At 53.3% G+C, this 26297-nt stretch overlaps 10 protein-coding genes across 10 annotated transcripts; 5 read left to right on the top strand and 5 right to left on the bottom strand.

Moving 5' to 3' along the window:
• Positions 1 to 418: 418 nt before the first annotated feature.
• ATEG_08414 (uncharacterized protein) lies at positions 419 to 2096 on the top strand (the record flags this gene model as incomplete). Its single annotated transcript, XM_001217035.1, has 4 exons — positions 419 to 688; positions 755 to 1069; positions 1124 to 1749; positions 1808 to 2096. 4 exons carry the CDS (start codon positions 419 to 421, stop codon positions 2094 to 2096), a joined length of 1500 nt encoding a protein of 499 aa, XP_001217035.1.
• A 760-nt stretch (positions 2097 to 2856) lies between these two features.
• ATEG_08415 (uncharacterized protein) lies at positions 2857 to 3474 on the bottom strand (the record flags this gene model as incomplete). The annotated part of the gene is made up of 2 exons (XM_001217036.1): positions 2857 to 3143; positions 3195 to 3474. 2 exons carry the CDS (start codon positions 3472 to 3474, stop codon positions 2857 to 2859), a joined length of 567 nt encoding a protein of 188 aa, XP_001217036.1.
• Positions 3475 to 4574: 1100 nt separating this feature from the next.
• Positions 4575 to 6705, bottom strand: ATEG_08416 (Zn(II)2Cys6 transcription factor; the record flags this gene model as incomplete). Its single annotated transcript, XM_001217037.1, has 4 exons — positions 4575 to 5438; positions 5495 to 6125; positions 6196 to 6332; positions 6571 to 6705. The coding sequence occupies 4 exons, from the start codon at positions 6703 to 6705 to the stop codon at positions 4575 to 4577; spliced, it is 1767 nt and encodes a 588-aa protein (XP_001217037.1).
• Positions 6706 to 7284: 579 nt separating this feature from the next.
• On the top strand, positions 7285 to 8742 carry ATEG_08417 (uncharacterized protein; the record flags this gene model as incomplete). Its single annotated transcript, XM_001217038.1, has 4 exons — positions 7285 to 7298; positions 7360 to 7651; positions 7827 to 8543; positions 8599 to 8742. 4 exons carry the CDS (start codon positions 7285 to 7287, stop codon positions 8740 to 8742), a joined length of 1167 nt encoding a protein of 388 aa, XP_001217038.1.
• Positions 8743 to 9357: 615 nt separating this feature from the next.
• ATEG_08418 (amidohydrolase) lies at positions 9358 to 11001 on the top strand (the record flags this gene model as incomplete). The annotated part of the gene is made up of 1 exon (XM_001217039.1): positions 9358 to 11001. The coding sequence occupies one exon, from the start codon at positions 9358 to 9360 to the stop codon at positions 10999 to 11001; it is 1644 nt and encodes a 547-aa protein (XP_001217039.1).
• A 149-nt stretch (positions 11002 to 11150) lies between these two features.
• ATEG_08419 (uncharacterized protein) lies at positions 11151 to 12886 on the bottom strand (the record flags this gene model as incomplete). The annotated part of the gene is made up of 2 exons (XM_001217040.1): positions 11151 to 12330; positions 12396 to 12886. 2 exons carry the CDS (start codon positions 12884 to 12886, stop codon positions 11151 to 11153), a joined length of 1671 nt encoding a protein of 556 aa, XP_001217040.1.
• A 1310-nt stretch (positions 12887 to 14196) lies between these two features.
• Positions 14197 to 15248, top strand: ATEG_08420 (HNH endonuclease signature motif containing protein; the record flags this gene model as incomplete). Its single annotated transcript, XM_001217041.1, has 3 exons — positions 14197 to 14376; positions 14425 to 14989; positions 15238 to 15248. The coding sequence occupies 3 exons, from the start codon at positions 14197 to 14199 to the stop codon at positions 15246 to 15248; spliced, it is 756 nt and encodes a 251-aa protein (XP_001217041.1).
• An 813-nt stretch (positions 15249 to 16061) lies between these two features.
• Positions 16062 to 18060, bottom strand: ATEG_08421 (uncharacterized protein; the record flags this gene model as incomplete). Its single annotated transcript, XM_001217042.1, has 5 exons — positions 16062 to 16623; positions 16670 to 16792; positions 16840 to 17092; positions 17162 to 17775; positions 17846 to 18060. The coding sequence occupies 5 exons, from the start codon at positions 18058 to 18060 to the stop codon at positions 16062 to 16064; spliced, it is 1767 nt and encodes a 588-aa protein (XP_001217042.1).
• Positions 18061 to 19029: 969 nt separating this feature from the next.
• Positions 19030 to 21243, bottom strand: ATEG_08422 (catalase/peroxidase; the record flags this gene model as incomplete). Its single annotated transcript, XM_001217043.1, has 1 exon — positions 19030 to 21243. The coding sequence occupies one exon, from the start codon at positions 21241 to 21243 to the stop codon at positions 19030 to 19032; it is 2214 nt and encodes a 737-aa protein (XP_001217043.1).
• Positions 21244 to 25068: 3825 nt separating this feature from the next.
• Positions 25069 to 26090, top strand: ATEG_08423 (uncharacterized protein; the record flags this gene model as incomplete). Its single annotated transcript, XM_001217044.1, has 4 exons — positions 25069 to 25175; positions 25309 to 25486; positions 25550 to 25929; positions 25991 to 26090. 4 exons carry the CDS (start codon positions 25069 to 25071, stop codon positions 26088 to 26090), a joined length of 765 nt encoding a protein of 254 aa, XP_001217044.1.
• Positions 26091 to 26297: the final 207 nt, after the last annotated feature.

Genomic DNA, 26297 nt, shown 5'->3' on the forward strand with positions numbered 1-26297 from the left:
TGGCAAATAAAGGCCGGCCCAATCCTTCTTATCTCGCGAATCAACCAACAATACGAATTATCACATGGGGGGGCGCCAGAGCGCTAAGCCAACAGTAAGGCCGCCCGCCAGCGCCACCAGCCCAGACGGACTAGTCGACGCCGACTAGTCCAGCAGTCAGCGCACTAGACCGGGGGGCCGCAGAGTAACCGTAGCAGTCTGTGGCCGCCAGTGAGGAAACTGTAGCAATATGACTAGCTGGCGACGCCGCTATCTAATCTCCTATCGGCCTAGTCGGCTTTCTGCCGACGCGCTCCCTGGTCGTTGATAAATATGTTGTCTGCTCCGCGAGCTGGTTCTGATCACGACTGCCGCCTGTCTTGCACTCCCCTCCACGCGCATCTCCATCTCCCTCGACCCACGATCCGTCCGGCCCATCATGGCTGATCTTGCGGCCGGCACTAGTTTGGCTAATGACAAGGGGGTGCCCGTTCACACCGCTGATGAGGCAGCGGGCGATCTCCAGCTTCCCGCGGGATGGATGTACAAATCGTGGGGCTCTGGCCGCTGGCGCACGCCCTGGTATGCGTCTCCGAGGTTCCAGCTGGGTATGGTCGCCTTTGTGTGTTTCATGTGTCCCGGCATGTTCAATGCGCTCGGCGGTTTGGGCGGTGGTGGCAAAGCCGACCCGAAACTGGCTGATCAAATGGTGAGCATTGTTGGATCGCGTTTGGGGGGATGAGGATCGAGAAGTAAAACTGATCAATATCGCCAGAACCTCACCCTGTACAGTGTCTTCGCCGTTGTCGGTTTCTTCGCGGGTTCCATCGTCAACTGGATCGGCATCCGACTGTCGCTCTCCTTCGGCGGAATTGGATATTGTATCTATGCGATCAGTCTGCTCGTGTCGGTGCACAAGCACGTGCCCGGATTCAACATCTTTGCCGGTGCTTTACTCGGTGCCTGTGCCGGTATTCTGTGGTCGGCTCAGGGAGCCATCATGATGTCCTACCCCCACGAGCACCAGAAAGGCCGCTATTTCGCGTGGTTCTGGGGTATCTTTAACATTGGCGCGTGTATGGGCAGTCTGGTAAGTGATGGCGTCCCGTTATTAGGTATCTCCCATCTAATGGACGGGTAATAGATCGCGCTTGGTACGAATATCAACGTCAAAGAAGCTGCCACCGTCTCCGATGGAACGTATATTGCTTTTATTGTGCTGATGTTCTTTGGTGCCTGCCTGGCTCTCCTGCTCTGTGATGCGAAGAAGGTCATTCGCCGCGATGGATCCCGGGTTATTGTGATGAAGAACCCGACGTGGAAAACGGAGCTGTACGGGCTCTACGACACGCTGAAGAACGAACCCTTCGTCGTCCTTCTCTTCCCGATGTTCTGGTCGTCCAACTGGTTCTACACCTACCAAGGAAACGCCATCAACGTCGCCTACTTCAACACCCGCACCCGGGCCCTGAACTCCTTCCTCTACTGGTTCGCGCAAATCGCCGCTGCGACCGTCATCGGTCCGCTCCTTGACATGACCTACTTCCGTCGTTCAGTGCGGGCGCGCGGCGCCTGGGTCATCCTCTTCGTCCTGACCATGGTTATCTGGGGTGGTGGCTGGGCCTGGCAGAAGAACTATACTCGCGAGACAGTCGACGTCAAGAAGGGTTTCGAGCATTGGGATTGGACGCATTCCGGCTACGCCGGGCCGATGTTTTTGTACTTCTTCTACGGCTTCTACGACGCCGTCTGGCAGGGTGTTATCTACTGGTTAGTCCTCTCTTCACTCCCGTCCCCTCCCAAGTCAACTCCACTAACCCACCGCCAGGTACATGGGAGCCCTTTCCAACTCCGGTCGCAAAGGCGCCAACTTCGCCGGCTTCTACAAGGGTATCCAATCTGCCGGTGCGGCCGTGATGTGGAGTATTGACTTCCACAACGCCTCCTTTGCGGCCGAGTTCGCCAGCAACTGGGGTCTACTGGGCGGATCGCTGCTCGTCGCGGCGCCCGTGATCTGGCTCCGCATCAAGGATCATGTGGATATCGAGACTGATTTGAAGAATACCGATGAGACGGTCGAGAGTGTTCTTCCAGTTGGACATCCGGAGAAGAGCTGAGATTTCCTAGTCCTAGCAAGTTGAGATTGGGTTGACCAGCCAAAGGGCTGTATATTTTTTGGTTTACGGAGTAGTTTCGCCCGCGCTACTACTGTGCGTTCATGAATAATAATTCCTCGTCTATATTCTTGTAATTGAATTATGGAAGCTGATCGTATGGTCTTGTCTGACACGGCAGAAACATAGGGCATAGAGAGCTCGAGAATGGCCAAAGAGGCCGCAGCTGCCCTCCTAGTATCACAGTTCTATTCCGAGCTGGAAATGTATGGACATCGGGGCCAAGTTAAAACACGTGACAGCTATATAGAACCTCATATTTCTCAAACTCTGTAGCATGGAGCAGTGGTATGCCAATAGCAACATCCTCCTATATATAGCTCAATGGCTTCGAAATACTCCGAAATCTTCGGGGGTGGAGAATCGTAGGCTTCAAGCACTTTGTGCTTTGCCCTGCACGCCTTCTCTTCTTCATCCAAGATGATCTCCTTTAGCTGAGCCTTTGCAACCCTGTCAGGAACCTGGTACTCCGTCATCAACACCCGGACCGCGTTGCGCACTCGATCGGTTTCCCGGTCCTTTTCCACATTCCAACTGAAATAGTCATTGGTCAACCCCATAACAGCTCCCATACTGAAGTCAAAATCCTTGATCAACTCGATTTCTTCATCGCTGAGTGTCAAATCCATGCCCCAGCGGATGAGGTACGACGACGTCCTATGATGGAACTCTTAGTACTGATTAAACCAGGTAGTTAAGCTACTTACCAGTATCCGCTCTGTGCCACCCTGTATGGGATGTATGTGTCCATGGAGACAAACTCCTCATCACTGCTATTGTATGTTTGGAAAAAGTTGGAGAGGGTGTCAACCATTTTCGGTGCAGCTTTCGGGTCCATCGCACAGGCCTTTTGTACAAGCAACCCGAAGATTGTCTCCCGGGCGTTGAATTGGCCAATCTCCGCATTTACAAGCTTTTCAAGGAACATCGAATCTTTGAGGATGTCATGCTTTATGCAGGCTTGTTTGTGCTCCAATTCTTCGGTCACATCTGCTCTTGCCTATTAGATTATGATGGGAAGATCGATTTTATAGCTCGTACCGTTATGAATCCACAATAATTCAGCGATAGAGGAGACTAGGACAAGGCGTTCCGGGATTGACGTGCAGTGACAAATTGCAAAGGGGTCCTTGTCAGCAGCCTGGTGGCGGAGCCTGGCTTTTCGCTCCTCTTTGGAACCGGGGGTACAAGTTATATCGATTAATTTGTTCAGTGTGGTGACAACATCGCTGGCGTTATGTGCAATCCCAGCTGGGAATCGACTGAAATGCGCCGGGTTGTCGACAGTGCTGAGGACATCCCATGTCTTCTTGGATAGCATGGTCACACAGGCAAGGCGTCGTAGGAAATAGTTGTAGCTTGGTGCGATTGGAGAATACAGATGAACAACTTTTATGGAGCGTCGACTATCTTGATATCCACAGAAGAGGGGCTAGGACAGGAGTGAGAGGCTCCTATATGTGCGACCAACAGCCTGGTAACAGGAAGGATGGTCAGACACGATAAGATATCCTACTCTACTTGCCATAGGATAATTGGATATGCCGTGAGCGTAAACCGGCTATTGTGGGCGCCTGACTCTACGCAATGCATGTGCTGTTTTACATGCAACAGACCTATCAGAGTTATGGGGTCCTGTATGAAGTCTGTTAAGGAATTTAGGTATGTTAGCGATACTGTCCAAACATCGCATCCAAGTGCAGAGGCGCATATGCGAAGGCTGGATAGGTCCGCGTAACAGGTCTTGTGAGCAGAAGTAAGAGGTTTCTCACTATGATACAGGCATCAATCAGATAACCCAGAGAAGCTCTATCAACGCCCTTGTATATAGGTCAGTTCTTGTTGAGTGTTAAAATACTGCTTGTTGAGCTGACAATAATTTCGGTACAGATTGCAACGGCGCCCATTAAGTATTATTTCAAATCTGGGGCTGTAGTTTGTCACGAATTGCAGTGCTTGCAATAAATTTATTGATGAGGTTCTCACGGCTACGGCATTTGGTGCTGGGGATGCATGTGAGTCCTTTAGGTATGTGCTTTATACCCTTTGGTTTTGCCTCTTGAATCTTATGAAGCTTATGCACATTAACCAATTTGGTGTTATACTCAACCAACCGGTTATCGTACATTTTTGTCATTATCAGCAATGCACAACTGTCATATTAGGTTAGACAATGCTATTTTCGCTGTATTGGCTTTATATTATAGGTGCTCTGCAGTCCATATTGCTATCAGTCAGTACTGGAGGGAGAATCTGGGTCTTTTAAAATGCATAAGGATCTCTATCATTCCAAGTTTCGATATCTTCCGGGTAGTATGTCTCGCACACCGTGTGGTTCACTCACCTGCGCCTCGAAAGCCACCTTGAATTAGTTTACATGCACTATGACATATTTGGCCTGGCGAGCTGGGCGCCTCATTCTTACTCCTTGCAAGGGAATGACTCGCCGATATCAGCTATCAGTATATCCGCCAACCTCCTCATTGTTCCGCACCTTGTCCCCTCCCAAAATCCCTGCACCTTTGCCACGAGAAGATCCCGGTCATGCTGGCTTGAAACAAATCGGGCCAAGACATGGATAGGCCAACTATAATACTCTGCGTAATAGTCGACTGACGGCTGTAACTGGTCTACCAACCGCATTCCTTCTCGTATCAATTCGTCCATATCATATGACGGCATATGACCGTAGCGTTGTGACATATCCGTGAGGAGGATCTTGGCTGATACGATATATAACTGTGGTCCAAGGAGGAAGGTATCGCTGGCACAAGGCCTCTCGCCATATGTGGCTGGACGGGTAATTTCTGACGCCGTCCGGTTCACAAATATGGGACCATTGGGGTGAAAATTGCAGTTCGCCAACAACTCCTTTTCAATCGCTTCAATGTCGGACAGGAGATGGAGGTAGCGGATCGAGTCGTATTCTTCATTATGCTTCATGTGCATCAATGAGATCTCCCGAATATCCAGGAATAGCCTAGGTGGAACACCTAATACGGGGGAGTCGGAATGATTTGGAGTCCCACGGCTAAACACACCCTGTAGCGCATGCTCTGCAAGTGTTAGAGCAAGCTCGACGTTTGGGTCTTGGTCAGGAAACGGCTGAAAAGAAACGCTGGTTGCTGCATGGAATATGAAGGCCTCCAGGGTCACCCGGCACATAAGCTGTTCCTGCGGAGATAACGCCTCGTTTGATGTCGCTTTGATAACCTCAGACTGTACCAACTGGGCAAGACCGGAGAGGTGGGTATCAACAGCTGAGGATGGCAACGGCCTCGTTCGCTGGGGTGGCGCAATCTTAACAAGTGTTTACAGACGTGGTATCAAGAAGCACATACCTCAAATATACAGAGCAGGAGGACAGTGCGGGGAACAGCAGTTGTAGGTGCCATGCGTCCTGTCGACTCGAGAGACCTGCGCAGCCCAGCCACAGCCTGGACGTAGAGTGTTTCCGCCAGTCTTTGAAAGTATTGCTGGGTGTATGTGTCATGTGCTGGATATTCGAACGCACAACATGCGAGGAGGGATTGCATAAGGAAAGGTGTAGACATGGCCATGACCATCGATTCGTGATGGTAGAGCTCGATTAGCGAATCGGACGCCAGTGGCCTGATTAACTGACGGAGCCATTTGGTCTGTAGCAGATCGAATAGCTGACTGCTTGCACCTGAGGTCTCTGCGAGATAGGGTCCCAATATACTTGGCCCACGTATCAAGCATAGAGGGACATTTGACTCTCCCGCGGGTTCCGCGTTGGAGGGCGCTGGAGAGGCTGAGGGAGGACTCCCAGCACTGGGAGTTCCCAAGGCGTCAAGTGGTTCGGACGGAAGCCTTATAAGTTCCCCATATGGCTCTGAGGCAGAGCTGTTACTTCTAACCACTTTTGGTGTAGGCGATGACCAAACACATTCTATGCACCTGCGAGCGCAGTTTCCGCAGGTACCCCGACGTTCATCGCACTTTTTCTTTCTTTTGCGACCTGCGCCGCATTAGCTACGCTCCTAGATGCAGGGAAAGGTATCCAGAAGCGGGCACATACAGGTTAGGCATCCGGATTTTGTTCGGAGATACGCAGGGGGACGACGGGCCGGGCGATAAGATTTCTGCGGCGTAGAATCCACCTGGGTCGGCGGCATATGGACCAGAGGGTTGGACGCAGCAACCTGGAAGACGGCACTGTCGAATTGAGATTCGAATATTAATGGGCCATGGGGTGAATGGATACAATGTATCGTGCAGGCTGCCCCCATCCGGGGGCGGGTTCGATATCGGGAATTGGGCACACGCTTTTCCTTATCAGGAAAGTATATACGGAGCTCTCTCAGCATGTTATCAGTCGATGTCCATGTAGAGTTCCACATGAGGTTCTTCCCTCTCCCAAGCATAGTACCGACTCAATAAACCATCAACGTACATGAATAATGCATATCTCTAGCCTTGTAATTGCCCCCAGATTACAACCAGGAATGCGGAGATCCATATGGAGAAGCGCCGGGGTAGCATGCCTGAGGCAGCACATATCTCGGCCAATAGCGTCACTTTCCGCCATATTGGCCCAATCAGGTAATCCGTCACTATGTCCCTCCCTCTCCCAAGTCGACTCCACGATGCCAATATTCTGAGGGGTGGAATTGCTCAATGATAGTAGCCTGACCTCGAATCCCTATTCGCAGGGGCATACACTTTCTGAGACTGTGATCATACATATCCCCCTATTGTCATGCGACCTCTCCATATATACATACATCATCCTCCCATTCACTAAGGGATTCTTTCGTCAAAGTAGAACAATGGAGAACAGTCTCCAGAATCCTCGCGAAATGCAGCATACGCAACAGCTTCCGCCAGGAACTGCATATCTAGGAAACGGTATACGTCGTTCATTCCCTTCATGAAGACTGCTATTTAGTAACGTATCTACTCCAGGCCAAAGCGACCTGAATGGAGTAGATCGCGATACTGACGGCCATATCGTTCTCCAACCGCAACCGTCAAAGGATCCAAATGAGCCACTGGTGAGAATTGTGCAGATCCTACTGTTTATTACTTGGGTTCTGATGAATATGACTAGAATTGGTCCGTTTGGCAGAAGTCAGCGAACTATGCCATTGCCTGTTTATTTACCTTGATGGTGTTCACCACGTATGTCATCACCATTCCCAACCTCTGTACCTCTTTGCTGTCTGTTACTGACGTGCTTTAGCCTAGATGTAGGCACTGTCACCTGGCCTTCCTTATCTTCCGAACTAGGCTATGGAAACGCCTACCTGAACAATACTTACGCGGCCGGCTTGGCCGGTCTGGCAATGGGATGCATTTTCTTTATACCTTTGGCAAGCATGGTGGGCCGAAAACCAGTGTACATGGCGGCGGCTACTGTGATGGTACTTGTCAATGTTGGACAGGCTTTGTTCCAGAGCAAGACACAATATGTCGTGTTGCAGGTTCTGGCCGGGCTGGCGGGATCTGTCAATGATACGATCATACAGATGACAGTGAGTTGTTTTCCTTATAGAGGCGATGGCTTACTCTAAGTCCTGGGTAATCTAGATTGTCGACCTTTTTTTCGTGCATCAGAGAGCTACGATGAATGGCATTTACTCTATCACGGTTACTGCTGGGGCAAGTCTGATCACATCCCGCTTCTGCCTACAAGGCTAACCTCGATAGACATATCTTAGCCTCATCCCCACCGGATACATTGTTGAAAGTCAGGGCTGGCGGTGGGTATGGTGGTGGTGTGCTATTCTGAACGGGGTCGTGCTGGTCCTGATCGTAGTCGGGTTCGAGGAAACACGATATGCTAAGCAGAAAGTCAGCCCAGTTGTGGGTGAGGACGTGCCGATGCGAGCATATGCTGAAAATACTAAAGGCAAAATATCCGTTCCAGACATGACCATACAGCCCTCGCCTGCATCCAAGAGCGAGACGACAATAGCCACCGACTTACCACCGCCTCCCAGGAGACCGTACACGCAACGGGTGACATGGCGAGGACACGCCTCTGATCTCAACATGCGGGATTACTGGAAGCAAGTCTGGCGGCCATTTGTACTGCTGTTTCGTTTCGCAGCTGTTGCCTTCGTGGCTGTGCAATATTCTTTGATGTTATGTTGGGTCGCCGTGCTGGCTACAACACAGCCGATACTTTTCGCTGCACCTCCATACAACTTTTCGTCAATTGGAGTGGGAAACATCAACATTGCCCCTTTTGCTGGGGCGGTAGTTGGCTCAGTTTTTGGTGGTCCGCTGAACGACTACTATGTGGTTTGGCTGGCGAGACGCCGATCTGGCATTTACGATCCGGAGATGCGGCTGCACATGCTGCTGGCGCCGCTTATCATCACACCGCTGGGGCTTTTCTTATATGGGATTGGTATTGCACATGTAAGACAACTCCCATTATCATGTCAGTCGAATCCACAGACTAATTGTCCACTAGGGAAAACCCTGGATTGTCCCGTTGATCGGGTCTGGATGTGTTGGGTTCGGGATTGGCTCAACCACATCAATCATTTTGCCATATTTTGGCGACTCATATCCTGAGGTAGTTAGCTCCCACTCCCCTACGTTGTGCTGTTACTAATCTTGAATAGTTGGTCGCTGAAGGCCTTGTGGGAATCACATACGTTCGCAACGCCATCGCAACGGCAGCAGCATTCGCCATTAGTCCCTGGCTGGACGGGCTGGGAGTACAGCGAATGTTTATTTCGGTGGGCTGTCTATGCTTTGCCATTCTCCTGCTGGTGATACCCATGATTGTGTGGGGACGAGCAGCAAGACAGTCCAGCGCTGAGTTCTATATGGAGACAGTGGCCAGGAAGAACCACTAGGACACCAGGTACAAACAAGGGCGCCGATTTTGAGGGCTGAATGGGTAAGACGGTGGGTTTCTAGTTCTACCGAAGAATATACACGTAACACAGGCGTACACATGCTTGAATGGCACATAATGCAATATATCAAGCCAGCCTCATCCCTATCAGTAGGCAAGGTCCATGCTGTCGTGGAACAGACAGTATAAGCGGGGCGGCAGTGGATATCCACGAATGGCGTCACTTTCCGCGGGAGTGGAGGTATGCGCTTGCTGTGACCCCCCATGGCACCAGTGTATAAGTAGACCGTTGCTGCTACTGTAGCTCTCAACTCTGCCATAGAACGTTCATCAAGGCAAATCACCCCCTAATTCATATACAGGACCATGGAGACGACTGTGTTTGTCAATGGGCGCATCTTCACCCCCAGCAATGGCGAGGAAGCCGACTTCAAAGAGGCCATGGTTATCGCCGGCGACAAAATTAGCCATGTTGGCTGCCAGGACGACGAAGCAGTCCGGCAAGCCCTTTTGTCGGGCGCCAGGCGGGTCGACCTCCGGAATAAAGTGGTCGTCCCCGGCTTCATCGACAGCCACATGCATATCCTAGACTTTGCCTTGTCGCAACGCAAGCTAAGCCTCCTGCACTGCAAATCTCTGGCAGAGATTCGGTCCTCAATCAAAGAATATGCGAAAAACAACCCCTCTGCACCACGCATCCTATGCAAGGGTTGGATCCAATCTACAACGGATGGCGAGGCCCGGGCTGCCTGGCTGGATGATCTCGATCCGCGACCGATTTACATCCAGGCCAACGACATGCATTCCGGCTGGGCCAGTACGGCAGCAATGGAGGAAATTGGAATTCCCTCCATGGCTGACCCTCCTGGCGGGAAGATTCACCGTGACGCAGATGGAAGACCGACGGGCCTTCTGAGCGAGGCTGCGCATCTCGACGTGGCTAATCCGTGGTTGAACGCGGCGACCCCCGTGTCGCAGAAGCTCCAGGCGCTGGAAGATGCCGTGGCGGAATACACTGCAGCGGGGTATACTGGGATGATTGATATGGCGATGGAGGAGACGCAGTGGACGGTCCTCGAGACCTTCCGCCAGCAGTATGGAGACAAGTTCCCCTTCCACATCGCTGCGCATTGGATCATCCCGTACTCGAAGGACGCATCAGTGGTCCAGGGGCATCTTCAGAAGGCCATTGAAATGAACGAGAAACACCATCCATCCAAATCGCCCAAGTTCTGTATTGTCGGGATTAAACTGATATGTGATGGTGTCGTGGATGGCTGCACTGCTGCCCTCTTCCAACCGTATACAGGAGCCAAGGATCCCGTGGATCCTATATGGCCCGAGGACGAGCTGGGGCGGGTAGCTAGGATGGCCGACGAGGCTGGACTGCAATGTGCGATCCACGCCATTGGGGACAAAGCTGTCCATCAGGCCGTAAATGTCTTGTCAGGACTAACGCCTGGACGTCGCCACCGCATCGAGCACTTGGAATTGACCTCACCCGAAGATGCAAAACGACTGGGCCAGCTGGGCATCACTGCCTCAGTCCAACCAGTACATTCCGATCCTGCCCTTTTCAAAGGGTGGCCGAGTCTGGTCGGGCCGCACCGCTGCAACCGCGCGTTTGCGTATCGCGAGTTTCTCGAAGGCGGTGCTCCCATGGCGCTTGGGTCGGACGCTCCCACGGCAGCTCATCTTGCGCTACCGAATCTGTATAACGCGACGACGCGCAGGTCGGCGATTGAGCCAGAGAGTACCGAGACGGTGAACGAGCAATTCAAGCTGTCCCTGGCTGCCGCAGTCACGGCGGCCACGAGGGGTGCCGCATACTCGAGGCATGCGGATTCCTGGACGGGCAGTCTTGTCCCTGGCCATCAGGCGGACTTTGTATTGTTGGATATGGAGTGGGATCCGTACAAGTTGCTGCAGGCCAAGGTACACCAGACTTGGAGCAGTGGGGCGAAGGTATTTGACGCGGAGCAGAACAAGAAAATTTCTATGATGGAGTAGCAATACAATTCCAAGTCGTCCATCAGGGGAATTTTCTGATAGAATATCTGCAAGGCTTGTTCCCGGGTTCTAGAAAATATGGGTGACTCAAAGTTCTCTGTATGGATATATGTACATTCACCATAACCAGCCAGTTGTTACGCATCGAACTAAGCATCAACTTGCGTCTTCTTTCTACGGCGAATGCCGACGAGTTGGCCCATCTCAGCCCAGAAGCCCACCGGGGGTGTGGTAATCGAATTCTCGTAGGCGTCGATTTCCGGACGTTCCCAGACGAGATCGACCTCATGCGGTCGGACGTAGCGCGTCCTCTTGACGATCTTCCACCCGAAGAAAAGACAGGGGGCCAGCAGTTGCATGGTATAGTTGGAGAAGAAGTTGGAGACGCTCCACGGCGTGAACGAGCTGTATCCATAAAAGATCACGACAATACTTTGCACGCAGAGCGCGAAAATCGCGCCATAGGGTTGAAAGTACCCGTAGTAGGGCATCGTCTTGCGATCGACGCCCTGGACCTGACATGCCTTGTAGTAGTTCAGGAATGTAATGGACATGATCAGGAAGCTAATGATGCCACCTCCTGTGACCAGATTGACGAACCACGTGATCGCCTGAGCTGAACCACTTCCGACCTGAAGGAATGAAAGGAGCGGGAAGAGCATCACAATGCAGAAGCAATAGATGGGGACACCGTTCTTGTTGCAGTAGCGTAGGAAGCGGGGAGCGCGACCTTCCAGGGCCAAGCTGTAAAGCGATCGGGTTGCACAGTACGTATAGGTGTTTCCGGCGGAGAAGATGGAGGTGAAGATCAAAGCATTGACGAGGTGCGGAAGGCCGCCAATACCCAGGTTCACCATTGCAATGACATATGGGGAGGCTGCGGCAGTGCTGCTGTCGCCGTCACCAAAGTAGATGTTCCGCAGGGCCTTGTCGTTATAGGCGACCACAATTCCCACCGCCAGAGCGCCGACCACAAAGAAAATACAGAAACGGTAATAGACGGTCTTAAAGGCTGACTTGATATAGATGCTGGGGCGTTTCGCTTCGGCGGCCACCATGGAGATATATTCGGGACCAACGACGGTGAAACAGGCGCTCCACAGGGCCGCGCAGAAGCCTTCAAACCGACCTAGATCGCCTGTAGTGTGGAATTCGGCAAAAGATCCAGGGTCTCGCCAGTATCGGAATCCATACGCATCGCCCTGGGGGTTACCGCCGACCATGGTCACAAACGTAAAGGCGAACAGCATGAAGATGAGGACGAGCTTTCCCCCGGATAACCAGAATTCGGCTTCACCATAAAATCTCACGGCAAGAATGTTCAGAGCGCTAGTGTGCAACCAGACGTTAGCGTTCACGTTTTCCAATCGGGATAGCATTCAAGAAAGTCTTACGCGTAGCAGACAATAACCGCAGCACAGATACCAGCTGTCGGACCGGGGTTGGTCACTTGGTCGTTCCAGAACGACAGCACCATACTGAGAGCGGTAATCTCAAAGGGGATCAGGAAGGCCTCGTAGAAGAAGAAATTCCAGCCAGCGAGGAAGCCCAGGGCGTCGTCGACCCAGTAGCCTGCTAAACGGATAAAACCTCCAGGAACGGGCATATACGTATTCATCTCGGCGATCGAGTTGTTCACGAATGCGAGAACGCAGCTATAGACCGTATACGCGATAAACAGACTACCCGGGCCACCCTTGGCGAGACCACCGCCGATACTGATGAACAGTGCGGTTCCAATCGAGCCACCGGCCGCGATGAGCTGGATCTGACGGTTGTTGAGCCGGCGATGCAGGGTTCCCATGTTCTCGCCGACTTGGATGCTGTCACCCTCCGGGGAGGTCGAGCGTTCCACCCCGGCATGTTTTTCGTCGGGAGCTACCATTTTGGACGAATATTCTGTCGCAATGGGGAGTCGATCAAACAAAGGACTACTCAAGAGACGAGGTTGAGGTGGTGAGGTCGTTCGAGTGACATCTGTTGGGTCAATTCGATCGATGCAGTTGCACAACGGGCGATGGAGGAAAGAATCATCGGACGAAGAGAGTAGAAAGAAAAAAGAAGCAAGAAAAGAGCTCTAGTCAGTGAGCACAGGCGATCAGGCATAATCATAATATATTATATTCACGGTCGCCTGCGTGCCGATACGACCTCGATCTAACTGTCCAAGGTTCAACTACATTGGCTCTCTTATCAGAACGCCCGGCGGGACGGAACACAAAGGCCGCTCTATGGCTGCGGCGGGCGACCAATGCGGAGACAGTTAAGATTGCAACAAGGCTGGTCATTTCTGGTCAACGGCCTGTGATACGTCTATCGACGCTCCGGGGGGCTGCGCCTCTTGGGAAACGTTGACTTGTTTGGGGATTCCGGACCCCTTCAGATGGCTGGAGGGCTCTTAGGGCCGTCTGACCCTGGTTCTCATAGGACGGCTAACCCCATTACGCGGTGGCATTCGAATCAGGCACCGTATCGGTCCCTTGGCTTGAACTTAGTGCAGTGGAAAGGGGGGTGGTTGTGCCTTTTTCCGTCCGGTCTGACCACGCCGTGAGAGGCATCGGGCGCGCTAGTGGCGACTAAATGCGCTGAGCCGTGTCTGGGAGGGTGCAAGGGCTGTGTTATTTCCCTCGAAACAGCGCTCCTTCTCTTTGTCCGCAGAAACTGCCTGGGTGAAGCGCCAATAATCCCTCGATTCGTTCTAGCCTCCCTCCAGTCATTTCCCAATGCAGATGGGATGGCGGCGCCGCCCCGCAAGCCACTCGCGTGCCACGGTGGAGTAGCATGCTGATGTCACGCTCGCCCGTTCACTTTTCCCAGTTCGGCTGTTGGCGATTCATCGTGGCCGCATCGGGATGTGGCTGGCTATGGTCGTATGAGACATATCCGAAGAGATGCTGCCTAGTTAGAAGCAAGCAAACATCGACAGGGAAGACCGGATCCAGAGATGCTCCGAGCCGAAGAGCATCCGGGGGTTGTCTAAAGCTACTCGCTTAGCGCCCGCTGGTATTTCCCCATTAGGGCTAGCGTGACCACATCTGTCCCACAATGTCCAATTTCAAGAAGATCAACTTGCCAACAAACTTCCCTCTCTCCTCAACCTCTCCACCTTCTCCACCGTCCTAGCTCTTTTTTTATCCACCCACCACCTACTACCTACCGACTACCTCTCTTCCCTGCCATCGAACCCTTTTACAGATGGCTTCTATCGATTCTGAATTCACCCAAGAGAGGGTCGCCCTGGTTCGGCGCCTGGACGCGGCCACCAATCTCCGCACAGTCGATAACGCCAACCATGCCTTGATCTGGCTAAGCGACCTTGAGGTACTGCGAGAGATGGTCGAGAATGCCGAATCCAGCAAGACCACAGCTCGCCTGGTAAGGAGGGGTTTTCGGAACACCCCAGACGTTCTGAAGCACTTGAAGTCCTGGCTTGCTCGTCGCACGGGCAAACAAGACGCTGACAGAGCCGCCGACCTTGCTGAACATGCACCACCATCTGCGCCCGCACCCGCACCCGCACCTGTTTCGGCAGAGTCCTCAAAATCCCCGCAAACAAAGTCACCAAAACGAAAGGGCAAGAAGGGGGAATCCCCTTCCCCAACTAAGATTCCGCGTCTGGCTGACAATGTAATTGGACGCTCGAAACCCGCCAGAGACACAGCCCAAGCCCGAGACAATGACCGCTGTGTCGTAACCAAAATGGGAGAACCTATACAAATGTGCCACATCTACCCGTATGCCCTAGGAAAGAAACCAGAGAACGAGCGGGAAGAATTCTGGTCTTTACTGGAGACATTTTGGGCCCCCGACAAGATCGAAAAATGGAAGAGCAAAGTTCTGGGCCCCAGGGGCCCCGAGACAGTGGAAAACTACCTATGCCTCTCCACCATCGTCCACGACCTATGGGGCAAAGCCCGGCTCGCTCTTGAACCCGTCGAAGTGGCAGAGGACGGGACCTCGCTCACCGTCCGCTTTTGGTGGCTACCAGGTAACAAGCTTGTGACGAACATGCCACTTTGCGATCCTCCCTGCCTCCCTGCATCGTTAAAGGGCAGCCCCCTAAACGCGAAGCTGTGGAACTGTGACACAGACCAGCCAATCTATTCAGGCCAGCTTGTGACTCTCACTACCCGCGACCCCGTGGCCATGCCACTTCCGTCCTTTGAGCTTCTCAACATGCAATGGATGTTAAATCGTATCGCAGCGCTGTGTGGTGCAGCTGACGTGAGCGATGAGGTGCTCGATGATCCCGACTTTTGGTCCAGGGGCGAAATCACAAGCGCAGTTCTCGAAGCATTGCCCCCGACGCCTACAGAACGCCCTCGTGTCCAACTTCCCGAGCGCCCCCGCCGCCCCCAACTCCCAGAAAGCCCTGACAGCCAGCCGACTTCGGGCGAGAATCGCCCCCGTGTCCGACTTCCCGAGCAATCCCGCCTCTTCCAACTCCCAGAAAGTCCCGACCGCCAGGCGACTTCTAGCGAGAATCGCCCCCCTCTTAGCCCGCCTCTTCGCCGGCCCAGGGAATCATCGAAGGTACGGGAGCTGGCCGCAGCGGAGGACACGTCCGATGATCCTTTTGTTATCCTTGGCGATTAGTCTCGCGCGCCTCGAGTTCATTGAAGAAGAATCAAGTGGATTCGTCCATGTGCCATTCGGAATTGACTGCAGCAACAGAACCAGGTGCATAAGATGTCGAGATCTTTTTCAGTGTTGTACGAGTGGCGGTATGGCTGGAATGCAACCTTTTGCAGATTGTCGTGCCCCGTGTTGAGTAACTCCGTGCATCCACGTCCCTTTGTGTGCATTGCACGACTTCCCCATTACGCATTGGCGCATTGTGATAGTACTGATTGTTCTGGGAGACTACGGATACCATGGTTTATCATGTCGAGAATAGGGTGTACGTATACGAGTAATGATTATGCCACAGATTTTAATTTTCTTTCAAAACCGAACTGCTATCACCGGTTGTCCGGCCAGTAGGAGGTTAAAGCTGAAGGACACAGACCATTAGGTAGTCTGGGTAAAAAATGGCACGCTGGAAGGAGACGCCTTAAGGTCTAGAACACATTCCCCTTGGTCTGACCGCGATCCAGCTTCTTCACATTGATATTCCGCCACATAACCACGCAGGCCAGACAAAGCGGGATCATACAAGCGCCCGCGATGACCATCTTCCGCTGCACGTCCGCGTAGGCGCCCACAATCGCATCGCGCTCCGGCGTCCCGTCCGCATACGACATCTGCAGCACCATGTCGGCGTAGATCGCCGCCGTCTGGTTCTTGCTGACATCCGGGAGCCGCTGGTACAGCTGGCCCGGGAGGATGTTGGTCCACATTGCGCCGGCGATGGCGTTGCCGACGGCGGCGCCGACCGAGCCGAACAGCCCCCAGACGGCCATCACGGCGGCGATTTCCTGGTGGGTCACCGGGGCCATGATGGCGAGTTGGCCGCAGACGACGAAGACGCAGGTGCCCAGGCCGACGAGAATCTGGGTCATCACGAGGATGCCGACGTGGGTGTCTGGTTGGCGGAAGGGGATTAGGAGGGCGGTTCCGAGGAGGAGGAGTGGGATGCCCCCCCAGACTGTCCATCTGAATTCGCCGGTGTAACGGATTAACCTGCTGGGGTTAGACGCTGGATGTTGGAGTGGTGTTGGGCACTTACAGGCCAATGAGGGGACTGAAGATGGCTGAGGTGAGGGAAAAGGAGTTGAGAACGTAGTTGGCCGTGGTGATATCCAGTCGATGGACGACCTGGAGGTAGGACCCAAAGTACCCGTTCCAGGTGCTGGTTTAGGTGAGCTGGGTTTTCCCTTGTGAAAGGGGTTCACATACAAGCAGGAGGCGAACATAACGCCGTACAGGAGACAGGACCCGATGATAGTGGGCTCCTTGAGATACTTCCACGGGAGGAACTGAACGGGAGAGAAGAAGCGTTCCCAGACGTAGAAGGCGGGGAGGAAGACTATCCCCAGGACTTCCATGGCAATGATGTAGCCGCTGGCCCATCCTTTCGGGGCGTACGCAGCGATGTTGAAAGGCAGCAAGATCAGAGAGAAGGCCGCAGTAATCAGGATAATGCCGATGACTGGGAGGAACGTCAATTAGCACGAATGTAAACCAGCGGAGTGAACATCGGGAGAATGGGGATACGCACTGTCGCACTGCAGGAAGTAATAGCGGATTGATTGCAAAGCAGTGCGGCCAGATCGCTCCTTTTGCAGCTGCCCGGCCTTCTCCGCCTTGATCTGCAGGATGAGGAGGATCAACATGACGGGCAGACACACTCCAACGAGCATGATGGCGAATGCGCCGAATGCCCAGCGGAAATTCAGATTCGTGTAGAAGAGATCGGCGATCTTTGGGCCGGCGAAAATGCTCGCAATGTTGGGCGTGCCCATGATCCCAAGCACGAGCATACGGTTCCTGAGAGTGGTCATGTCCGCCAGCATGACGTCGACACAGTAGTTCAAGTTGAGATGGCCGACCCAGTACAGGGTGTGCGCTGCCACATATGTCTCCATGTTCTTGCAGGTGGCCTTCATGATCAGGCCGACGACAATCAGGAGCAGCATGCAGGCAAAGCCCTGCAGACGACCCCAGATGTCGATGATCTTGGCCAGAGTCAGCGTCGACGATCCGCCCGCGATGGTGGCCACGACGCTGACCGCAGTGAGAAGGCCATGTTTGTGGAATGCGGATGTGATGTATGGGTTCAGGGCACCCTGGACGGAGGACAGAAGGTAGTCGACAAACGACACCAAGTATAACCTAGGTAGCTAGGAGTCAGTCATTGCGAGGGAGGTTGTGGGCGCGTGTAAGGAAGAGACGGCAGACATACAAGATAAACATTGTGCACAACGTCGTCTTAGACCATGTGGACGTGATGGCTCTCACTCGCTGGATTCCATCCTGGAAATCCGTCGACGCCTGATCCGAGTCACTAAGGTTTCCAGCAGGGAACTCCTGAATCCCTTCAGTGGGAGCTGTGCTCTTCTCAATGTCATGTTTCGGCATGCTGTCCTCGGCCAGCTTGGGCTCCCGGCTGGTCCACATTGCAAGTTGATGACTCTATGAGCACAGTGAAGAATCCTGTTAGGCGTGAGAATGAACGAAGAAGAACAAAGAAGGAATTGATCACCGGGGAGTCCCATACATATAGGGCGGAAAATATCGCAATGTGCTGCAAGCCAAGAGCATGTAAAAGTACGCGATGCCACCAGGATGCGCTAGCTCCCCTATCAGATGATCAGATAAGATGGACACAGGCACCCAGATCCAATCATGCTGCTGGCGGCGCTCTGGGCACTCGCATAGCGTGCCGTTAGGGTGCCAAGAGCATCAACCACAGCGATGTCGGTTGTCTGTCCAGGATTTCTGCGTATATGGGCAGATTGTTCAGGGTCTGGTTCGTCCGAGACGCCAAGCTGGCGAGATTGATCGGTACTCCGTGTGGTGTCATTATTCTCGACGGGCATTGTGGCAAGGACGAGGAGTGCACATTCGAGAGTAACGGTACATGTGCTTTTGCTGGAAGTACCACGCCATTCGTCTGTGTATGGCATACTGTATGGACCACCTCACGTTCGGGAACAAGAATCAGGCAGCACAGAGGCGGCCATAGCCGACGGTACAGTCTTTACTAGGTGGAGATGTCTCAGCAGGGAACGGTGGTCTGTTCTATTAGATGACACAAATTTTCCCTTGTTGGTGCTTGGCGTGGCTGATGAGGCGTTGTAACATCCGAGGACCGGAGCTGCTACTCGAGTCAGCGCTAGCGAGATCTGATAAGAGAAGGTCTTCTTTGAAAGAGGAGGGCCAAATGGGAATTTAGTTAGTAGGCATTCTGGATCTCGTAAGACAGCACTATGCACAACCAAAAACTCAGAAGGCTGCGAAAATATCAATTTCATTATCTTGTTCCATTCAAACACACGCTACAGAACGGTTGAAGAAAAAACACTCTCGTCACGACGACATCACAATGCAACGAACAATTTTACTCCATAGCCACATCCGGGGCGATTACAGCCGCGCCGGAACATTCTCTCGCTTCAGGTCAAACCGGTCAAGGTTCATCACCTTGTTCCAGGCCGCCACAAAGTCCTTCACAAACTTGCGCTCGCCATCGGAGCTGCCATACACCTCCGCGATGGCCCGCAGCTCGGCGTGGGAGCCAAAGACCAGGTCAACGCGCGTGGCCGTCCACTTCTTGCTGCCCGTCCGGCGGTCCGCGCCCTCGTACAGCTCGCCGGACGCGTCCGTCGGCTTCCAGGTGGTGCCCATGTCGAGGAGGTTGACAAAGAAGTCGTTTGTCAGGTAGCCGGGGCGGGAGGTGAACACACCGTGCGCGGAGCCATCGTAGTTGGCGTTCAGCGCACGAAGACCACCCACCAGCGCGGTCATTTCAGGCGCCGACAGCGTGAGCATCTGGGCCTTGTCGACGAGGTAGTGCTCCGCGCGGCGGCGCGTGGGCGCCGTGCTGTAGTTGCGGAAACCGTCCGCGACTGGCTCCATGTGGCTGAACGACTCCACGTCGGTCTCTTCCTGCGAGGCGTCCATGCGGCCCGGCGTGAAGGGGACGGAGACGGCGTGACCGGCCTCCTGCGCCGCACTCTCCACCGCTGCGCACCCGGCGAGGACGATGAGATCCGCCAGCGAGATCTTCTTCCGATCGGACCGAGAGCCGTTGAAGCTGCTCTGGATCTTCTCCAGCGCAGCGAGAGACTCCTTCAGCCAGGGCTGGTTGTTGACTTCCCAGTCACGCTGAGGAGCGAGGCGGATGCGGGCCCCGTTGGCACCACCGCGCTTGTCGCCGCCGCGGAAGGTCGAGGCAGCCGCCCAGGCGGTGGAGACGAACTTGGAGCGGTCCACACCCGAGTTCAGGATGGCCTGCTTCAGAGAGGCGATGTCCGACGCATCCACCAGAGGGTGGTTGACGGCGGGGATGGGGTCCTGCCAGATGAGCACCTCGGACGGCACCTCGGGTCCCACGTAACGAGCCCGAGGGCCCATGTCACGGTGGGTGAGCTTGAACCAGGCGCGCGCAAAGGCATCGGCAAACTGATCCGGGTTCTCCAAGAAGCGGCGGGCGATCTTCTCATAGGCCGGGTCATAGCGCAGCGCCAGATCGGTGGTGAGCATCTGCGGCTTGTGCTTCTTGGACGGGTCAAAGGCGTCGGGAATGATGGCGTCGGCATTCTTGGCCACCCACTGGTTGGCACCAGCGGGGCTCTTGGTCAGCTCCCAGTCAAAGGCGAAGAGGTACTCGAGGAAGTTGGTGCTCCAGCGCGTGGGGGTCTTGGTCCAGGTCACCTCCAGGCCACTGGTGATGGCGTCCCGGCCGCTGCCGGAGCCGTACTTGCTCTGCCATCCCAACCCCTGGGCCTCGAGTCCGGCCGCTTCGGGTTCGGGGCCACAGTGGTCGCCCGACGAGGCGCCGTGGGTCTTGCCAAAGGAGTGACCACCGGCAATGAGGGCGACGGTCTCCTCGTCGTTCATGGCCATGCGGCCAAAGGTCACCCGGATGTCGCGGGCGGCGGCCTTGGGGTCCGGGTTGCCGTTGGGACCCTCGGGGTTGACATAGATCAGACCCATGTGGGAGGCGGCCAGCGGGTTCTCGAGGTCGCGGGTATAGATGTCATCGTTGGGGTAGCGCACGTCGTTACCCTTGGGGAACCAGGTCTTCTCGCCACCCCAGTAGACGGACTCATCCGCCTCCCAGGTATCCGCACGGCCACCGGAGAAGCCAAAGGGCTTGAAGCCCATGGATTCGAGGGCGACGTTCCCGGCCAGGATCATCAGATCGGCCCAGGAGATCTTGTTGCCGTACTTTTGCTTGATCGGCCACAACAGCCGACGAGCCTTGTCCAGACTGGCATTGTCGGGCCAGCTGTTCAAGGGGGCGAAGCGCTGCTGGCCCTGTCCAGCGCCACCGCGGCCATCAAAGACACGGTAGGTGCCGGCGCTGTGCCAGGCCATCCGGATGAACAGACCGCCGTAGTGGCCAAAGTCGGCGGGCCACCAGTCCTGCGAGTCGGTCATGAGAGCCTCCAGGTCCTTCTTGAGGGCATTATAATCAAGGCTGTTGAAGGCCGCGGCATAGTCGAAGTCGGCATCCAGGGGGTTGGAGGCGGAGGTATGTTGACGGAGGATGTTCAACCGCAACTGATCGGGCCACCAGTCCTTGTTGCGGGTGCCACCACCGGCAAAGTTGACGGGACACTTGCTTTCACCCATGATGATGGAGGGAGTGGGTAGGGAGGGAGGTAGGTATAGGGAGGATGAAGGGGTGGGATGGGGCTTCGGCCGGGGAGGGAAGGGTCTAGTATTATATAGGGATTGTTTGATGGTGACAGGAGACACGACCCAGAAAAGAAGAGAAAAGAAGAGAAGAAAGCCCTCCAGCCGACACGCCAGACAGTCGATTATATATTATATAACGAATGAGTCTAGCCGTGGACAATTAGTAAATGAGGGTTATATAACGAACGAGTCTAGCCGTAGAATATTAGTAAAAGAGTCGACGGCGATGAGCGGGGGCGTGGCAAGGGAGGCAGTTGCCAGCCGAAGCGGGGGAGACCGACCTTTCCCCCGCATGGCTGTAGGAGTTCCCCGGCCGCCATGATGGGATCGTCGTGCACATCGTGCTGGTCGTGCTGCTGCTGGCCGCCTCGGCTGGCTGATTCCCCCCAGCGTGATTGGCCTGTCCCGCACTCTGGTGCACTCTCCCCTCATCGGATGCTGGCGTTGACACCCAATAAGACTCGTGCAGAAGTCATCAGGAGTATTATTAGCAGTGTTATTAAGCGGAGTATTCTGCTGCTTCCTCTCCTCTCTCCCGGGATCTCATCGTGCCATGGAAAGGAACAGTGGGATGATCCACGGAATTAGGCCGCGATTGAGGGGATTGCGTGGTGCTGCTGCTGCAGTGTCTGCAGTGTGAATCTGCTCTGGTAGTGATGCAGGATGAGCGGTCTGATGGTGCATCAAAGAACCTTGCACCTTAATAAGTGCGATAGGCAGGCCTCTTCTGCTTCTATCCTCGCTTCTCTCTCATTCGTCTATTTTTGGACCTTTCAGCTCTGCCTCTGTATTAGTTGCAAGGTGTCAATGCCGACATTAGATAATCCATCTCCAACTCGGCACGTGATGCACATAGTCTGCTCCTTTTTCCGCTGGTTCATCTACTCTGTACCGTGGGACTTTCATCCTGGCAGCATTCTACAGCATCAATCGTTGGACGGTCCAATGTAGGAGTCTTCATAGACAAATGAATTCTAATAAGAAAACTCATCTTGCATTATTCTTCTCATCTCCCATCATCCGTCTACATAGCTAAAACGAGTTCCTTTCACCAACCACAATATATATTTGTCCCTCTTGTGTCCACAATAGCTCGGTTGATCAATCAGTCTACCCTTCACGCATATTGGAGTCCAGCGAGGTTTTGTTGATTCAAAATACCTGTAAATGCGCTATCCGTATGACATCAATCGTGGACTGTACTATGAAGGCGTTGATTGATGTTACCAACCAGAGTATTTCAATACCTTATATTGTTAGAACTGGAGCCTTAGGCTCCAAATTGCCTCTTTAGGCCTAGCGTTCTATTCTGCCTAGACAGGAGCCATCATGATCCAGTCATCTTGATCAACCTCATCATTCTCCTGACCGATCCTATTCTTCGATATGCCAGTGCCTAGGTATAAACCGCGCGAAATAGAGAAAAGGTTACCATATCCAGCTGCAGGCACGGACAATGGCCCAAAAGCGATGAGTGACACAGTAAAGCCGGATCATACCTCCCGAATTGACAACGCAACAGGTGTACATTTAAAATGGCTAGACAAACAGCTGAATCCGGTTAGCATTTCCCCGTTATGCCAAAACTACTGCTGATCGAGTTACTCTATTCGGTGCGACAGAGGTCCTCCATAGTCCTTTGACCGAAAGGACGGCCACCTTAAGACGGCTGTGCTCCCAGGATGGATGTCGTTGGACCCCTGACTGGAGAGGAACCAAGACCGTAAGTATGTGTGTAGAATATCAGAACTTAAAATTCCTGATATATCCAAAGAACTACCAGTAGAGCCTGACTGAGCAGCTCAGTATCACCAAGCCGGTGCATTCAATAGTGAAATCAATCGGAAGAAACCATCGCCGTGGCCTACCGTGCACAAGGAGTGGCAGGGATATGATAGCGACTAGCTGAGATAGGGACTTCCGCAAATTCCAGGGATGATCACAAACTACCTTATGAACCAAGCGTGGCCACCTAGCGAGAAGGTTCCTGCGAAAAGTCTCCTGCCTTTTCGCTGACTGCACTCCATAAAGCACCAACTTTGCACTCAGTAGGAGGAGAATCAAAGGCTCTTGCATCTGTTGGTTACTCTCTCCACATATCATCTGCGATACGACTTGACACAGAATGCAGGGCATAGTGTCGGTCGATCTCTGCAGGCGTCCACATCATGCCCCCTGTCAGATGGATAGTAACTCTAGAATGACAAATTCATCCTCAAGAAGAAACCAGACCGTCGGGTATCAACAAAGAGGACAGCCACGTTCTCCCACCCGATGTTTCGGGCCATGTCTTTTGTACCAGAGACTGGGCGACCTGAGTATATCAACGCCTCAATTTCACGTACTCGAGGCCCTGGTTGAGAATTGCCGTCCTCTCAAGAGCCGTGTAACCCTCATAATATGACCACTGGCCAAAGCGGTTGTCAAGACATCAGTACATCTTAGCAACTTCCTGCAGCTCGTGCATAAGAGCGCCTCTACTACTCTTTCAGGAAATGCAAGTAACGTGAAAGACACCCAAAAGGCTGGGCCTGCAGATGTGGCAGCTTATAGTAGGTAGGCCAGCCCACGCCTTTCCCTTTGGAACGATAATTGCTTTTTCGTCTTCCTTGATTCTTCTCCAGTCAGTGGCAACGCGAATCCGATCGTAGGGCGATATAGCACACAAGAACAAAAAGAAAAAAAGTTCGGATTTTCCAGCGGTAGTAAGATGGCTCGTGTCCTTAAAGCGCCTTATAGTAAGGATATAGAAGTTTCCCTACCACGACGCTCGTATACCTGGTAGATCGGATGGTGTTACAACCCCAGGATAAAAACATGTTCAACACACTCTCAAGATATAAATCGAAAATGGACATGGGCACGGTTACATCGCGGCTGCAAAGCGGTGCGTAAGCTCGCCACTAGTACCGGTGGCCTCGAGCTATATGTGACAGACCACATCCGGAGACAACGCTATTGGCTCGGCAGTTATATAACCTCGGATCGCCGTGCTGGCCAGCAGGATGAAATACGCCTGTCTACATTAGAGCGCCAATAACGTTGGTTGCCCTAGGATCAGCGCTGAGAGCTGTCAATTTCCCGGCGATCTGGCTCAGCTTCATTGCGGGAACAATGAAGAGGAATATGCACAGACGCTACGACAAACCTTAAAGACCCAGGATCTCCAGTGTAAACAGTGCCGGACCGGGCAAGACTTTCAGTCTCTATCGTACACATCCAGGATTCACTCGTGTCGCGAGTCATCACTAACCCCTTACGGCAAGTCCGCAGAGTTCGAGCTGTCATGTTGATCTTCATGCGCTTGGACCCGAGTCGGCTTCTGCCGATTCCGACGGAAGAAATAGAATTGCCCCATGCGCAGATGGTGAAGCAGGAAACAGCCCGGCAGGTCAGGTACAAGCCTTCCGCGTCGAAGAGAACGTCGATCGTTCACCAGTCCCTTGTACCAAAGGAATATACCCTGGTCGGGAGGTCTTCCGGTTGACATGATCGACCTTTCTTTGTGTCCTGTCAACTAGATCTCGACATTCGTGCGTAAGGGATGACCCGGGAGAATATGGGAGGAGTTCATGTCAGTAGAAGTCGAATGGAGTTGACAGCTTTGTAGTGTTACAGGTATATAGATCCAACCCGCTCTGGACAAGGAGGAAGAAGACCCAACGGATGAATTTCCACTGACAGACGCTTCATATATCGGGCGACATCCCAAATCTCCTGTAGTCACATCTTTGCATCCCTCTATTCTTCCCTTCAATCATGGACCTGAGCAAGGTGCCCGCAGCGCCTCCACCACCGGGGGTGACTCCCAACTTCGACAACCCACCAAGCGAGGAGTATGAGATCTACTCCATCAGTATCGCAATGTGCGCAACCGCTACAGTCGTCCTACTCGCGCGTTTGTATACGCGAACCTTTATTCTGAGGGCTACCGGCCTGGACGATTGTTAGTCTCGCTATACCCCTTGCTGTATATGGAGTACCTGACTTGCCATACAGGGCTTTGCGTTATGGGACAGATCTGTGCCTGGATCTTCGCCATTCTCAGTATACTCAGTACGTGATCCTCGCGCTTCCGAGCCAGATATCCAGTACTCACACGCACCAAGACATCAAACACGGTTACGGAATGCATATCTGGGATCTTCACGTGGATCAAGTTATCATCTTCAAGCAGGTATGTCTCGACACTTATCTCCACCCTACATCGTGGTAGATGACTGACCATTCCTCCCACTAGTACGATCTGGCAGAAGAGGATATCTATGCCCTCGGGGTGTGGTTTGTGAAGACGGCCATCCTCGTTTTCTACCTCCGACTCAGCCCTGAGAAGCGATTCCGCAAATTGACCTATGCGATCATGATCTTCGTTGCAGTGTACAGCCTGCTGAGTATTTTACTGTTCACCATCGGATGCATTCCCGTCCGCGCCATGTGGGATGTTACATTGATGGACCAGGCCAGGTGCATCGATCAGCTGTCTTTCGTTTATGCCAACGCGGCCTTCAACATCTTCTCTGATCTAGCCACCTTGATTTTGCCGATCAAGATCTGCTGGACACTTCAGGCCTCCATGAGGCAGAGGGTCCTTCTCCTCGTATTATTCGTCATGGGATCTTTGTATGTTTAATGCCAGAGCCTGCTTCTTTTGTCCGTTCGAACAGCTTGCTGACATCTGCAGTGCATGCGTTGTTGCCATCGTTCGTATAGTGACCATGGTCCCGTTCATGGGCAGCAATGACTTCACCTGGTACAAAGTGACTCTCGCAAAGTGGTGGTAAGTCTATAGTCCACGATTCCCTGGTAGGTGAATGGGTCGATCCCCGCTAATCTCATGGCACAGTATGGTTGAGATCAATGTTGGCATTATTTGTGCTTGTCTCCCAACAATGCGGCCTCTGCTGATGAAGAGCTTCCCTCGGATCTTCTCCAACATCGACTCCGCAAGTCCCCAGCACACCCCCCGGAGCGATGATAGTTATCCTCTT

This window comes from Aspergillus terreus, genomic scaffold (genome assembly GCF_000149615.1).
Source record: "Aspergillus terreus NIH2624 scaffold_12 genomic scaffold, whole genome shotgun sequence".
NCBI lineage: Eukaryota > Fungi > Ascomycota > Eurotiomycetes > Eurotiales > Aspergillaceae > Aspergillus > Aspergillus terreus.